Genomic DNA, 15,509 nt, shown 5'->3' on the forward strand with positions numbered 1-15,509 from the left:
ATGAGGGTTCTTCAAAGTTTTTGTGGGAGTTGTTTGTATGTGAGGGGTATCAGGAAGATTCCCCCCAACAATCTTCTGAGAAAAATGTGCCCTGCAGGAGGGTGGCCTCTTCTACATCAACATCAGCTTTGAAGGGAAGGACGTCATTGGGACTAGAACCCCGAATCTTGGGCAGCTCCAAGACAACCCGCTACAGGGGTGGCTCACTAGAAGGATGTGGGGACCCAAAGGTCCTCATGGGGCTTTCACTGCCTTTTCATTGTGATCAAGAGTGGGGAGGTCCTGGTATGTCCAAGTGGAGATTTACTGTGTCCAATAACCCAATGCACAAATACACCAGAACTTCCCCGCAGGTCTGCTTTGGGTGGGCCCGTGGGAACGAATGAGGGCAGCCCATCGATGCAGCAGCATCTGAGCAGCATCCCCTTGTCTCTCCAAAGAGAAACAGAGTTTCAGAAAAAAATTGCCACTAAAAAGTAATAAATTAATCAAGGCAGGCAAGAGAGGGAGGGAGGGAGAAAGGTGGAGGTATGACCCGCTTGGCGGCCTGGCCGAGCTGTCTCTGACAACGGCTCTTTGGCTCAAGGAGAAAAATTACTTCGACCCCCACTTTTTCCATCTGGCAAGGACCCCTCTGACTTGCTTTGGAGCAGAGATGAGGCCTCCCCACCAGAAATCTGTAAGACAAGTCACCCTAGCAAAATCTTCAAAAACTGGGGAGATGCACGCAAAGGCCCAGGTTCTGGGATGCTCAGGGATCACAGAGAGAACCTCAGCTCCCTGCTCTGCTCAAGGCACCCAAGAAGCAAGCTATTGGGGAGCCCACGAAACACACCTCATTCCATCAACATGGTCCGTCCATAACTGTCCCTTCAGCCTCCTCATCTCCTTCTTCAAGTTGCCCAGAAAGTCGGCTCCTCTCGCATGCACAAACCACCCGAACCTCCACCACGAGCTCGCTTACAAACAGTGCCACAATCCAGGGACCATGCAGGTGGCGACCCCCACCATATCTCAGCCTCCAGCCATGCCTGAAAGCAGGTACAGTCCTGGGGGGAAATCATGGGGTACTGCCCCCCTTCTCTGTCCTCTCGAATTCACCATGGCTCTTCTTCACAGCAGTAACTGGCACCAGCCTTGTTTCCATTTAATGGCCTAATTTCTTCCACCTCAGAAGTGGCCCCAAAGAAGCACGAAGCTCAGAGACTTAAAGCACAAACAAATGCTACACGGGATGATAGCGGGGACTCATCCCATGGAAACTGGGAGCTGGAAGTCTCCACAGCTTCCACTTCTCAACCTTCCTCCAGTTTCTCTTGTCCTTCCACAAGGGCCGGGGCTGCATCAGGGCTGGGAGTGCCCTGTGGAAGGACCAAGGGGATGGGATCATCTGTCCCTGTCCTACTGGCCAGATATCTGGGGCGGGGTTTAGGGCAGGCCATATTGGTGCCCCCACCCTGGGCTGACTGCTTGGTGGGGCCTTCATCTGCTCTACCATCTGCTCTAAGCTGGGCCTACGTGTGGCTGCTCATAGAATGTGGCAAAGCCCTTTAATCTCTCTTCTGTCTTCAGGGACCTGGGACTGGGGAGAAAGTTGTGGGTTTTGGGAGGTCAGCCTAAGCATTGTGTTGGCCAATGATTCTGGGGGAGGGCTCAGCCAACCTTCCCGATGCTCCTCTGACCTTGTAGCAGCCCCTGACTAGTTGATTTTTGGCTTCTTAGTTTGGCCCCAAAATTGCATGCTGGAGAGATGGAGGGAAGGAACGCAGAAGTAGGCAGGGCAGCGAGGGAGAGGGGGAAGGAAGGGGCCCTGACACCCACACAGATCTCCAGGGACTTGGGGAGAGGGGACCATGGAGCTGTAGGGCAGGTGTCACTGGTGCTGGTGGGAAGCGGGGCAGTGGGGCAGCTCTGGAAAGGCAGTTTCCATCTTGCTTTCTGGCAGAGATGTGAGGGGTGTGGGGTGTGGGAGAGAAACATGGCTAAGTGTCCAGTTTCCCCAGCTCCTCAGACCCTGCCTCGCACCAACAAGAATCCAGAAAAATGGCATGATGTTGTCAAGAACCCATATGGCTCACACAGAGAGAAAAACAGCTTTAATGCTGCTGTTTCAAAGCCTGTTTCTGAGCAGGGTAGGGGTTACCAGCTCTTGGGGAACGGGTGGAGACAGAAAATCCGCTTTCCTAATTCTTGGGGGCTTGCCTGGGTTTGTCTAACAGAAACTGGGGTATATGGTCTACTTATATATTCACAGATAGAAGAAAATAAGTTTGAACACTAAAGAGAAAAACACAAAGGGACTTGGAATTGACGTGCATTTCAAAACCCCAACGAAAAAGAGCAACACGACGAGGGTAATTACAATGGTAATAATAATAATAAAAATAAAAATAATAATTAGTACAATAATATTATCTTTATGAGCAGCAAGGAACATTCATTCCTGATGTGGAAGAAAAGGAAAGAAAATGTCAGGGTAAAGACTAAGACACTTCCAGCCAAAGCAGGTGAACCAACGTTCTGGAATGGAAGGCAATGCTGTCCTGTTCCCTAGGCGATCAGGGTGTGAAAGACTTCATGTGTTTGTGTGTGTGTGTGTGGGGGGGGGGGCAGGTGACTCCCAGTAAGGCAAATGGAGGCTCATGGACAGTCTGGACTTTGTCCCTTGGCCTGAGCAGGTGACCTGGGGGGGAGGCAATGGGGAGTGATTGCTACCACCTGGCTGTTTTGCATCTAGGGTGGGCACAGTTTCTGAGGGGCTGGGTGGTCCTGTTGGAGGGGGGGGTCTGAGTAGTCCTTGGCATCCTGCCTTTCAGCCCGAGGCCTGGATTGAGCTCCTGTTCCAGTTGGGGGACTTTTGAGAAGTGGAAGTTGTGGCCAGGTGGGGGTTTCACATTTCACAGCTGAAATTAGCTCAAGGGAGTGCTCAGGACCCACGGGTGGGGTAGGGGTGGGGCACCGAGCAACTTTCACAGTAGATAGTTAAGGGATAGGGCAGAGGGAGGAAGGGGGGGCACCGGAAGTGGGGGCATTCATCTCTTTGCACCTTGAAGACTTGGCTGAGTGGGTGTGAGTGGATTGGGGAGAAGAGGCTGTCAGGGACTCACTCAACATGAAGAATCAAACCATTTGAGCCCTTCTGTCAAACCCCATCCTCAACTGGAGCTATCACCTCTCAAAGTTGCATGTTTTAGGAGCCATCTACCATGAACCAGGAGACCTCCACTCCCCCTCACAGCCCCCAAGGAAGGTTCCAGGAGGAGTCATAGGTGCAAAGAGGGCAAAGGGCACATTTCTTTGGAAACGGCACTGTCTGTCCAAGAAAGTATTTTCCAAAGTGCAGCATGACAGACCCACTGGGGGCAGGGAGGGGTGGCTCTGATCAGCTGTACCCACCCCTGGGCTCCTCACAAGTCCAAATCCAATCATTTTATGGGAAATGGGGCAAGAATTCAGCAGCAAACCAAAGCGAACACTTGTTTCCCAGGGGGAAGGATCTGGTGGAACCAGCATAGAGCAGAGGGCTAGGGTGTCTGGAGTGTCCCCTGAGAAAGGACTAGTCCCCATTCTTTTGTTGTCCCTGTTTTAGTGACTGGGGCTGCCACTTGGCAAGGTAACCAGACGTGACCCCAAGTCCCACAAATGGCAGGGCTGGGGTGGGGTATCAGTGGAGGGAAAGGGGTCCCTGTGTGCCCCAACTTAAAAGTCAACCCAATGAATCTTCATTTTTCCTGGCCCACCACCATTGTCTCCACACAGCCATAGCCAGGGGAGGCTCCCTAGCCCTGCCAGCTCTCTGCCACCTTTCTGCCAGCCAATGGCCCAAGAACAAATAGGAGGGGGAAATCAAATCAAAATAATTTAAAAAAGTAAGACGCAGGAAGGCAGGTGAGACCGGAGTGAAATGCTACAACAGTGCAGCGCGTGCGTAGGGAGCACAGGCTCTGTCCATGGAGTACCGTGGAGTGACCCCCAGCCCGAGGCAGCGTCCGTAAGGCACTAGGAGGGTAGGGGGGGCCGGGCCGACCCCCCCACCATCGGCTACAGCCTGGGCTCCGTCACCTGTGGGTTCTTTATTTTGTGCAATTCCATCGAGGAAGGTTCTATTGGTATCATTGGCGCTGAATACAAGGGGTGGGGTAAGATGGGGTGCGGGCTGTGACACGGTTCTGAGGTGTCCCAATGGCCGCTCCCCTAGGCTACGGGATTAGAGATTGGTTCCAAGAGAAAAGCCATCTTGGGAAAAGGGAAGAAAAAATAATATAGATCAACCAACCAAAGTTTGCAACACATGTTATTAATGACATCTGAGGAATAACATTGCTGAGGGATTTCTCCAGACTCAGAAAGAGGTGTCTGTTCTGGGTGGGTCTCTGCCGGTGGCCGGGCTGAACCCCCTCAGTGCTGTCCAAGGAGCAGGACTTTGGTAACCCCAGCCTCCTGGCCCTCCCGGCTCCTCTAGGCAACCCATAGCTCAGAGTTCTGGAGAAGTCCCTGGTGAGTGATTTGAGAATATAAATCTAGCGGTTTCCTTGACGGCAGCCCTGGCAATTTTGGGGGTGTGTGGGGCACGCACTGCCATAGGAAAATACTCTGAAAAGTTCATAGATAAAAGTTCTTCGAAAACAGGCCCCGACCGCCCCCACCCCACCCCATCTGGAATCTTCCTGGTGTTCAGACGTCTCCTTTGCAGTTTGGTGGCCAATGGGTTGGTGAGCTGTGGTTTTTGTTACTGAAGGTTTTTTTTTTCCTTTTTTTTTTTGTTTTTAAATAAAAAGCATAGATTCCCCCACCACCCCCCTCCTTCACCCCTTCCTCTTTAAAATGTCCTCGCGTGGGGACTGAGTCTTCCCAAGCCTCCTAGTTCAAGTTTCCAGGTGCCGGGCCCCTGCCCTATTTGCATTGTTTATGTGCGCTTCTTCAGTATAAAAAGCCCAGGGCCCCCCCGGACCCCCCAATCCGCCCCTCAGACACCCCCTGCAGTATTTATAGGTAAGGGTACTGGTTGACCTTGGCGGGGCTCAGCGGATATCCAGTGTAGACAGTGGAGGCTGGAGAGGCGCTGATGTAGGTCTGGTGGGCGAACTGGGCTGGGTACTGGGTCGGGTGGATGGTGGGCGAGGGCAGCACCCGGGGCCCCATGCTCACGGGCACCTGGTGCACGATGCTGGCCGGGTAGGCGGTGTGCTGCACGGGGTGGCGGGCCGAGCCCTGCGGGGCCACCAGGTGGGCCACCGTGCCGCTGGAGCCCAGGGCGGCCGGCGCCGTGTAGGTGTAGAGGTGGGGCTGGGCAGGGAGGTGGGCGGCGGCGGCCAGGTGGGGGTGCACAGAGCCGTGGCTCGGGCTGTTGTGCGGGAAGGAGTAGGGAGCCTGCGCCATGGTGGGGGTGATGTAGGCCTGCTGGCGGCGGTGGCTCCCGGTGCGGTCCGTGGGTGGGTGCTGCTGAGCCTGCGGAAGGAGTGGGGGAACGGGACGGCGCTGCAGAAGCAGGGCTGGATGGGAAGGATGAGGATGGGGCTGGGGATGATGGGGCTGGGGATGAAGAGGATGGGAATGAAGAGGATGGGCATGGGGATGATGGGGTTGATGGCAAAGGGTAAGGGAGGGGCAGAGCTGGGTCCAGAACAAAGTTCCCAGGGCTACCAAACTAGAGCAGGGATGCTTCCACCCCTCCTGTGGCCTGCTCCTCTCAACCCAGCTGGGAGGTTCTCTCTGGGGCTGCACCCATAGGAAAAAACCTGCGAGCCAAGCTCTTGGCAATGGGCCGTGCCACCTTCAAGGCTTATCAGGAGGAACGTCTGGGTACTTGGCCTCCTTCCTTCACCCAGTCAACCCACTGGCTGAGGCTTTGAGGTTCTGACACTCTGTACCCATGTCTGTGCTCACATGCAGGCCTCACAAGTCACCCTGTGCCTGGCTGATGCCATACAGGGCTTCTCTTGCCATCCCCTAGAGGGGCATGAGCCTGGGGAGGGGCATGCAGGAAGGGTAGGGCATGCAGAGCTGAGAGCGGGCTTGCAACATAAATGGGACAGGTGGGGTAGGTGGAGTGCGGGGCCTGTAGGGTAGAGGGCAGGGCCTTCAGGACGAGGGCGGGGTGGGCACCCTGCTTACCTGGCTGAGATTCAGCGGCTGCTGCTGCTGGAAGTGCGGGCCTGGCCGCTGCTGCCGGTAGGCGACGGCTCCGGACGAGCTCCCTGAAGGGTGACCGCTGGTGGAGGTCACATTGCTGGAGGATTTGGGCTTGTAGGAGGGCGGGTGGTGACTGGTGCTGACTGTGGACAGGAGGAAGCCACAGGTCAAACTCTCACTCCCTGTGCCCCCCAACAATGGGTTTCCTGGGAGGGGCCACTGCCAGATTGACACCTCCCCTGCACACACAGCTGTGGAGTCATCTGGGGCCCCTGCAGCTGATCCACCGCTTGAGGGCTGGGTTTGAGAAGAACACCAGGAGTCCTGGAATAAGCCGAAGGGGGTGAGAATAAACTGCAGGTGTGGGGTGGGATGAGAAGTGGGGTGTCTGTCCAGAAGTCCCTGCCCAGCTGCCCTTGTTGGAACTTGCTGAAAACCAGCCTCCTCGACCCCTCCCCGCCATTCCCCTCTCTCCTTGATTATGGAGGAACTCATTCCAGAGAGCGAGACCTCAGGCACAGGAACTTGCCACAGACCCACATCTGCTTGCCTGTCCACTTCCTTTATTTATTTTATTTTATTTTATTTTTTGGGTCACACCCGGTGATGCTCAGGGGTTACTCCTGGCTGTCTGCTCAGAAATAGCTCCTGGCAGGCACGGGGGATCATGTGGGACACCAGGATTCGAACCAACCACCTTTGGTCCTGGATCGGCTGCTTGCAAGGCAAACGCCGCTGTGCTATCTCTCTGGGCCCTTTTTCTCTATTATTTTTATTTATTTATTTATTTATTTATTTATTTATTTATTTATTTATTTATTTTAGTTTTTGGGTCACACCTGGTGGTGCTCAGTGGTTACTCCTGGCTGTCTGCTCAGAAATAGCTCCTGGCAGGCACGGGGGACCAGATGGGACACCGGGATTCGAACCAACCACCTTCGGTTCTGGATCGGCTGCTTGCAAGGCAAACGCCGCTGTGCTATTGATCCGGGCCCTTCCTTTATTTTGTTTTGGTCATACCCGGCGGCCTTCGGGGCTACTCCTGGCTCTGCACTCAGAAATCGCTCCTGGCAGGCTCGGGGGACCATATGGGATGCTGGGGATCGAACCCAGGTCTGTCCTGGGTTGGCTGCATGCAGGGCAAACACTCTAGCACTGTGCTATCGCTCCGGCCCCCACCAGGTCCACTTCTTGCCCTGGTGAGTGTGGGGTGGGCAGGGACTGTGCTGCCCAGGAAGCACCTCATGACCTAATGGAGGCTCCCCTAATCCAACTGTACACTGACACCATTGCCCTGTCACATCCATGGGCAGGGGAGACAGCTTTGGAGGACAAGTGCTGGCAGGCTCTGCATGTAGGAGACATGGCTGCAGACATCCCTGGTACACAGACCCCTTGAATATCCCAGAGCAATGCTAAACACCACTGGGTATGGACCCCTGTAGGTGAATCTAGGTAAAAACTTAAATGAATGTGTTTTTCTCCTAACTTCCTCCCCCCCCCCCACACCTCTTCCTTTGAGATGTAAAAACGCACTGATAGCTGCTTTTGTATCTGACAATGACCTTCCACCACCTGGAACTCAGGGCTGGTTTGAAATACAAAGAAGTGCTGGCTTTGGGCTCAAAAGAGAGAAAGCACATGGCATAGGCAGCACAGGGCAGTGAGAGCACATGGCAGAGAAAGGCCATGAGGAATAAAGTGAGCTGATTCCAATGAATATCTTTAGTGACTGCTTGGTGTATTATTTCTCCGCCACTACCCTGTTTCATCGGACCCATCTGCCTGAGGGGTTAGAAAGAAACATGGTGCCTGGGAGGTCTCACCCAATTCATGGACTTTAATTTTTATTCTACAGACCCCAAACCAAAACCAAATAAAAACCACCAGATCTGTGTAGAATCAGTCTGGCCTGGGGTAGCTGCCTGCATTTGGGGCTCAGACCTGCATTTAAGCTCAGTCCCAAGCTCAAAGTTGCCTTCAGGATCTAGGGTGCTGCTGGGGGCACTGCATGGAGGGCTGGGGGCACATCTTGTTGGTTTCCCATTGGGTTTGATCCTTGGCACGACAGCCTTGTGAAAACCAAAACCTGTGGCTTCCTTCAAGCATGGCAGGTGTGGACTGGTGGTCCCAGGCACCATAGGAACCAAGGAAAACTATTTCTCTGGGCTTGGTAACAAACCACCAGCGGCTATCCATGTTTCACTGGGTATGATCCCCAAACAAATGGAAAATCTGAGACAAGAGGTCTGGGGAGAAAGTCGCAGGGGAGAGGGCAGGGCTTTCTCTTTCACTTAGCCAGTGCTGCTGGGTCGGGCCCAGCTTCTTCCTGCTTTGACCTGGGTCAAAGCAGCTCTGATGGCTTCAGCAAAGCTGCACCTATGTCAGTTCTTCAAGATTCCTGGAGCCTGCCTCAGAGAGGAACATAAAAAAAGCATGTGTGTGTGTGTGTGTGTGTGTGTGTGTGTGTGTGTGTGTATGTGTGTGTGTGTGTGTGTGTGTGTGTGTGTGGTGTGGTGTGTGGTGTGTGGTGTGTGTGTGTGCATTCTAGCCTGGTGTGCAATGGAGAAGCAGAGAGCAGCAATGACACAGGTGTGAAGGAACCTTGGAGGAGTGGCTAATAAGAAAGGGATTCCAGGTTTTCCCCACAGAGGGAGCTGAGGGAGAAAGCAGAGGGGTAGAGGCAGGTGTGTGCTCTACTCAGCCCAGCCTGTTATTTTGGTGACCCCAAAACTGGAACCGCCCTTGGTGCATGTGGGGCTCCTGATTAGGGCCCCACCCTAAGGACAGTGGTGCCCCCTGGCCTTGGTTGAGGTGGTGGTCACTGCTTTCGTTCTGCTTCTCCAGAAAAAGGGGAGGGTATATGTGTGCCAGAGTGTGGGTGGCAGTCACTACAGGGGGCCACCAGGAGGGCAGGCAGGCAGACTGTGTGGCCCTCCCACATGAAGATCCAAGAGGTGACCACATGGGAAGCTTCTAGAAGAACAGCCCCTTGAGAAAGAAGCCAGGCCGTGGGATGTCTGCAGGAACCCCATGAGGTAGCCTGAGAACCCTTGGCAGCTTCAGATCCCTCCTTCCATGTTTCCGGACTCAAATCTTGGAGTGTAGGCAGAGGTGAGAGGGCAAAGCTGGGGCAGCACAAAAGCGAGAGAGATGGGATAGTACGGGGCTGGGGGATAGGACAGGATGGGATGGGGAGAGCGATACTTGTTAGTATGCAAGATAGTGTCTCTTTGTACTGCCCGATGGAATCAACCTGCCATTTTGAAGTTCTGAAGCATAACCTGAGAGGATGTAAAGAGTTGACACCAGCAACAACTTCTATAGCCACATATCACCATGGAAATGTATGTGGTCTAATGGGGCAGAGTGGTCCTGGGGTTCTAGAACAGGACCCAGGACCACAAAGGAAGTAGGACGGTGGGGAGGGTGCAGACCTTCAGCAAAGGGCCACCCAGGCCACCCATTCTCTGCCCAGAGCATGCAACTTTCTGTTGAGTTTACACACACACACACACACACACACACACACACACACACACACACACACACAAATACATGTATATACAGGCACTTATACACACATTTATGTATACACACATACGTATATATATCACACATACACTTCCTGAGGGGATAAGTGATGCCTGGGTGTGATGAGTGGGGTGTCCCAGTTACAGTCCTAGGACCCAGCCTGAGTGCAGTGAGTAGGGGGCCTTCCCAGCAACCACTTCCCGAAGGTTCTAGGGTCTTCTTTGAGAATAGCCCATTTTAGGAGTCCAGTGCCTTGTGTCACACAAACCTTTCAGGTAGTTCAGATCCTCTTTCCTCAAAAAAGTGGTCCTGACCAGGCACTGGTGAGGGATGGGAGGTGGTGGTGGAGGAATTCTGCATTCTTCCATGGGAGAGCACGTGCAAGAAAGGTGAGGAACAGATGCGACAGAAAGTGGGGGTGAGCCCAGGAAGGGAGTAAGGGTGGGGCCTCATTTCTGTGGTGCTGGGGATTGAATATGTACAAGGCAAATGTTCAGGTCCCAAGTCACAGCTCTAGGTCTGATACAATATGTGGGGGAAGAACCATTTCACCCCTGCAAGTATCCACAAGGCTCTTCCCACACAGTGGAGCCTTTCTTTTTGGGAAGGGGGTAGGGGTCACACCCAGTGGCACTCAGAGCTCGGTTACTCCTGGCTCTGTGCTCAGAAATCACTCCTGGGATGTTGGGAATCAAACCAGGGTTTGTCCTGGGTTGGCTGCCTGCAAAATAAATGCCTTACTGCTGTGCTATTGCTCCAGCCCTGGAGCCTCCTTAGTCAGGGACCTCCACCATTGGGTGTCCTCTTAGACCAGTTGGTGAAGAAATGACCTTCATTCTCTCTGAGCCTAGTGAGGGGCAGTAGGGAGGGGAGGCAGCAGGCAGCATGGCTAAGAGTCACCCACAGAAATGCTGCTTACAGAGTGAAATGATTTCCTTTTTGGGTTTTCTGGACCAAGCTTGGTAGTGCCATGCTCTAGGTTAGCCCCTAGAGCCCCCCTGCCACTTACCTGGCCCCAAGCTGTCACACTCCACTAGCACGTTGCTGGCCTGGGTTTTCAGCGGTGGCACAATAATGGTGCGGGGGTTCCCCGAGCAGTGTCCATCCAGGTTCCCCTTGGTGTCCAGGGTGCTGGCATGGTGCCCAGTACGGTGTTGTGCTGAGTACGGGCTGGTGGTGCTGGAGGAGTCGGAGTGTGGGGAGTCATGCACCGTGACGCAGCTGATGACATTCTTTCTCTGCTTGGAGATGGTGCTGCGGGGATTAAAGGGTGCATCAGAGGCCATGACCCCGCGTTGGCTTGGGAGGAGGGGGCATGCAAGGACAAGAGAGGGGTTGGAATGGGACTCCCAGAGCCCAATACATCTGCAAGGGAGGCACACGAGAGCCGGAGGTGTGGGTGGGTGATGGTGGTGATGAACAGGGAACAGAGGGTAAACAGGCCTGGAGGGATAGTGACAAGAGGTGTGATCTGTCACATCTAAAATACCCTCATCTTCTCTGCTTATGATGTCCTGCCTATATGGCCCCTCACACCCTGGGGCAGGACTGGGGACAGCTGTGATGAGCCAGGACCTAGATAGGGGCTAAGGCTTCCTTAGTGCCTGAGGGGACTAAATCCCAGGGCTCCTGCCTCTAGTGGACAGAACAGAAACATCAGGAGCAACTGCCATGGATGGCTCTGGCCAGGCCCCCACCCCACCTCCGAGTTATTGCAATGACATCCAGGCATGGTGGTGACGTGGGGAACTGCCGCCATCTGCCTCAGCTCCGTGAGGGGCTGCTGGGATGATGACAGCTTCAAAAGTGAGTTTCCACCTATTTTTGTCCCTTCATCCTCTATTTTTGGAAAACCATCGATCTCCCAAGGAAACTGGCCCGTCCCTAGCCCATGTGCTTGGGGAAGTGGCTAATATTTATAGCCCTGAGGACCAAGGTCACCAGGGTGATCACAGGCTGAATTATTCCCAAGATCCATCTCTGCCACCCTGGAGGCAGCTGGGGAAGACTCAAGAGCCCAGGGAGCTGGGCAGGGCAGCCTAGGACAACGGGGCGAGGGTGGGAGGACCCACAAACCCAATGCAGTTCTGCAGGAAGCCCCGAGTCCTGCTATGGTCAGAGCTGTCTGCAGCCGCCATCCACTGCAGCAAGTACTGGCAGTGTGGCCTGGGGCAGCCACCGCTGCCTCACTGAAATGTAAATCTGCAGGGCCTGTGTCAGACAGGACACTGGGAAAGCAGTGAGTTAGCAGTGCAGGGCACTGCATGCCTGTACAGAGAACGCCAGCTGTGGCAACTGCTCTTTGTCATCCTCCCTCATAAGAATGAGGATATGAGCTAGCCCTGAAACTTCTTCCAGCAAAAGACTTGCAGCAGGCCTGGGCCTTCCCAGCAGCATCCCTGTCTGTGAAGCCAGCCTAGGAAGATAGTCCACCTGTCAGGCCGGAGTGCTGCCACCTGCACAGGGAGATCCCGAGCAGAGACCCAGAGATATCGATATGCGTTTCTCTGCCTGGGGAGAGACACCTGAGGAGGAGCTGTGCTGAAACATGGTGAGCTTAACAGTAAATGCCTGGAAAATAATCAGAGCGAGAGTTGGTGTCACAGACCTTTTATGACAGTTGAGCTGTTCAGTGAGAACTACCAAGATGAGGGCGAGGAACAAGGGGCAAGAACTTAGCACTCACCATGGTAACATTTTTTGTTTTAGTTTTGGAGCCAGTGATGCTCAGGGATCACATTGGTTAGTGTTTGGGGGACCATATATGAAGCCAGAAATCAAAGCAGGGATTCATGATGTGCAAGACAAATGACCCAACCTTTATCTATAGCTCTGGCCCCCAGATTGACATTTTTCGTGGTGGGTAATTAATGGGTTTTGGGGACATTCCTGGGGGGGTACATAGAGGACCAGGAGGTGCCAGGCCTCAAAAACTGGGCTTTGGCATGTGGCCATTTAAACTCCCTCTCCAGCTCTCCATAGTAATTCTGACCAAAGACGACATATATGTCCCATGTACCACATAGAAAGTAAAGAAGGTTGCCAGGAGCTGCTTCCTCAAAAAGACATGAAGAGTTGCCACAGGACCTGGGAACCCCACTTCCAGTGGAGTGAGGGCACACAGGATGGGGAACAGAACTTGTGCACACAACATACGTTGCTGCTCACCGCAACATGCATGCAGTATGAGTTTGGTAAGGTCCAGAAGATGCCACCAACAGGTGAGTGAGCAGGCAACAGGCGCTTGGGCCACTCAGCAATGTCAATGCCTGGAGTGGAGTGGCCAGCTGCTCTCAGGAAGTGAATGAGTCAGACCAGAAAGCAAGGGAGGGGCCTGGACATGGCAAATGCCTATGAAGGAAGTGGGTATGAGTTGCCGGGAGGGTTGGGAGACTTTGAATTTGATGTCAACAGCTATACAATCTTGTGGGATTGAATCACATCCTTAAAATTGGCAAAGGAGGCCTATTTTTGCTTTGTTTTAAGGCTACACTCAGCATAGGGCCTACTCTTAGGTCTATGCTCAGGGGTGACTCCTGGTGGGATATGAGAACATATGGAATGCCAGGGACAGAACCAGGCTGGCCACATGCAAGGAGAACATCTTACCTGTGTGCTTTTAATTTTTTTAAACTGATAAAGAGGTGGCTGATAAGTCACTGAATTGCACACTTGAAATAGGCAAAGGGGCTATAAGTAAAACATGGCTCAGTTTAAAAAAAAATCTAGGGGCTGGAGTGATAGCACAGCAATAGGGCATTTGCTTTGCATGCAACTAACCTGGGACGATCCCAGGTTCAATCCCTGGACCCTATATGATCCCCTGAGCATGCCAGGAGTATTTCTGAGTGCAAAGCTAGGAGTAGCCTTTGAGAGAGCTGCTGGATGTGGCCCAAAATACAAAAACCAAAAACCAAAAAAAAAAAAAATCTAGGGCTGGAGGGGCCAGAGTGGTGGTGCAAGCGGTAAGGCATCTGCCTTGCCCGTGCTAGCTTAGGATGACTGTGGCTCAATCCCCTGGCATCCCATATGATCCCCCAAGCCAGGAGAGATTTCTGAGCGCATAGCCAGGAGTAACCCCTGAGCATCACCAGGTTGTTTTGGTCCAAAAACCAAAAACCAAAAAAAAAAAAAAAAAAAAAATCTAGGGCTGGAGCGTTAGCACAGAGGGTAGGGTGTTTGTCTTGCAGGCAATTAGCCTGGGTTTGAACCCTGGTATCCCACAAGGGCAAAGACCAGGAGTAACCCGAGTGTCACTGAATGTGGACCAAAAACTTAAAACAATCAAACAAATCCAAACACAGAAATATACAGCAAATTCAATTTAGAAAGACTGGGTTGTGAGGCAAGAACCCAGCACTTGATCCTAAAATATGGAGAAAGTGACCCCACAGGATTCACACCAGGGCAAGAAGCTGGCACTGCTTTCACGGCTCTAGGGTGGTGAGATGTTGGGAGGAGGAAACCTGAGCCCCCTTGTAACAAGGTTCCCCTGAGGCAGGCGCAGGAGCTACAAGCATGTAGGGAGTTGGACTGTTGGTTGTTCAGGACACACCAGGTCCAGGTAGGTACACCATAAACAATGGAAACTTAGATTTAGGTGTTGTAGTGATAGCACAAAGGGTATGGCATTTACATTGCACAAAACCGACCCAGGTTCAATCCCCTGCATCCCATATGGTCACCTGAGCACTGCTAGGAATGATTCCTGAACATCTCCAATGTGGACCCCCAAACCCAAAAGATTAAAAACCAAATGAACTCCCCAACTAAAAAACCAACCCCCTCATTTCAGAATCATCTAGCCACAAAGCACACATGTCATATGGCTGCTGCACACCCCACAGAAGTGGGTCTCAAATATGTCCCTGTGTGAGAATCCTGGCTCTTCTGCCATTGACTGAGGGGACCATGGACCCAGGGACTATGGGATCCATGAGGGACTGTGGGTAGAATCATAGGCGAGTCTTAGAGCCAGAAAGATACTGCAAAGGGCTGGAGCATGTGCTCTGCATGTTGGAGTTCTGATTTTGATCATTACCACCAGAGGAATTAATGCATTCCCTGCCCTCATAGTCCCGAGTGAAAAACTAGAAGAAAAGGGGGTCTCTTTTTTGTGGGAGTTGGTTTGGTTTTTGGGCCACACCCTGCAGTGCTCACTGCTCACATCTGGCTTTGTACTCAAGAATCACTCCTGGTGGTGGTTGGGGGACCATATGGAGTTTGAGGGATTGAAACCTGGTCAGTCACATACAAGGCAAGTGCACTTCCCTGCTGTACTCCAGATCCCCAAAAGGGATCTCTTAACACCTAGTAAACACAGTGAAATGGGATCTCCCAGAAACTGAATCTATAGTCAGAAATAAATTCCTCTGAGAGCAAAGAAAAATGTTTGCCACAGAGACAGGTGTGGGGAGGGAGGAAAACTGGAGACATTGGCAGTGGGAAATATGCACTGGTGGGGCCGGAGAGATAGCATGGTGGTAAGGCGTTTGCCTTTCATGCAGGAGGTCATCGGTTCGAATCCCGGCACCCCATATGGTCCCCTGTGCCTGCCAGGAGCAATTTCTGAGCCTGGAGCCAGGAATAACCCCTGAGCACTGCCAGGTGTGACCCAAAAAAACCAAAAAAAAAAAAAATATGCACTGGTGAATGTGATGTGATGGATGTTGAATATTTTATGACTAAAAATCACAACTTTCTAACTAAAAAAGAGAAGAAAGGAGAGAGAGAAAGAATGGGAGAGAAAGAAATAATGAAAGAAAGAGTGAGAGCAAGAAAGGGAGAGTGAGAAAAAAAGAGAGAGAAAGAATTTCTGTAGTGAGAGGGTTTGTTTTACACCC

At 52.6% G+C, this 15,509-nt stretch overlaps 1 protein-coding gene across 1 annotated transcript in view; it reads right to left on the reverse strand.

Annotated features, from left to right (window-relative positions):
- Positions 1-4,277: 4,277 nt before the first annotated feature.
- HIPK2 (homeodomain interacting protein kinase 2) overlaps positions 4,278-15,509 on the reverse strand; it is a 172,531-nt gene continuing 161,299 nt past the window's right edge. Inside the window, exons 13-15 of the mRNA XM_049775970.1 lie at positions 10,676-10,920; positions 6,115-6,275; positions 4,278-5,448 (exon numbers count right to left, since the gene is read on the reverse strand). Coding sequence (XP_049631927.1) covers positions 4,987-5,448; positions 6,115-6,275; positions 10,676-10,920 — 868 coding nt within the window. The 3' untranslated portion in view covers positions 4,278-4,986. The remainder of the gene's footprint in view (positions 5,449-6,114; positions 6,276-10,675; positions 10,921-15,509) is intronic.

The sequence above is a fragment of the Suncus etruscus genome, chromosome 1, assembly GCF_024139225.1.
Source record: "Suncus etruscus isolate mSunEtr1 chromosome 1, mSunEtr1.pri.cur, whole genome shotgun sequence".
Classification (NCBI taxonomy): Eukaryota; Metazoa; Chordata; class Mammalia; order Eulipotyphla; family Soricidae; genus Suncus; species Suncus etruscus.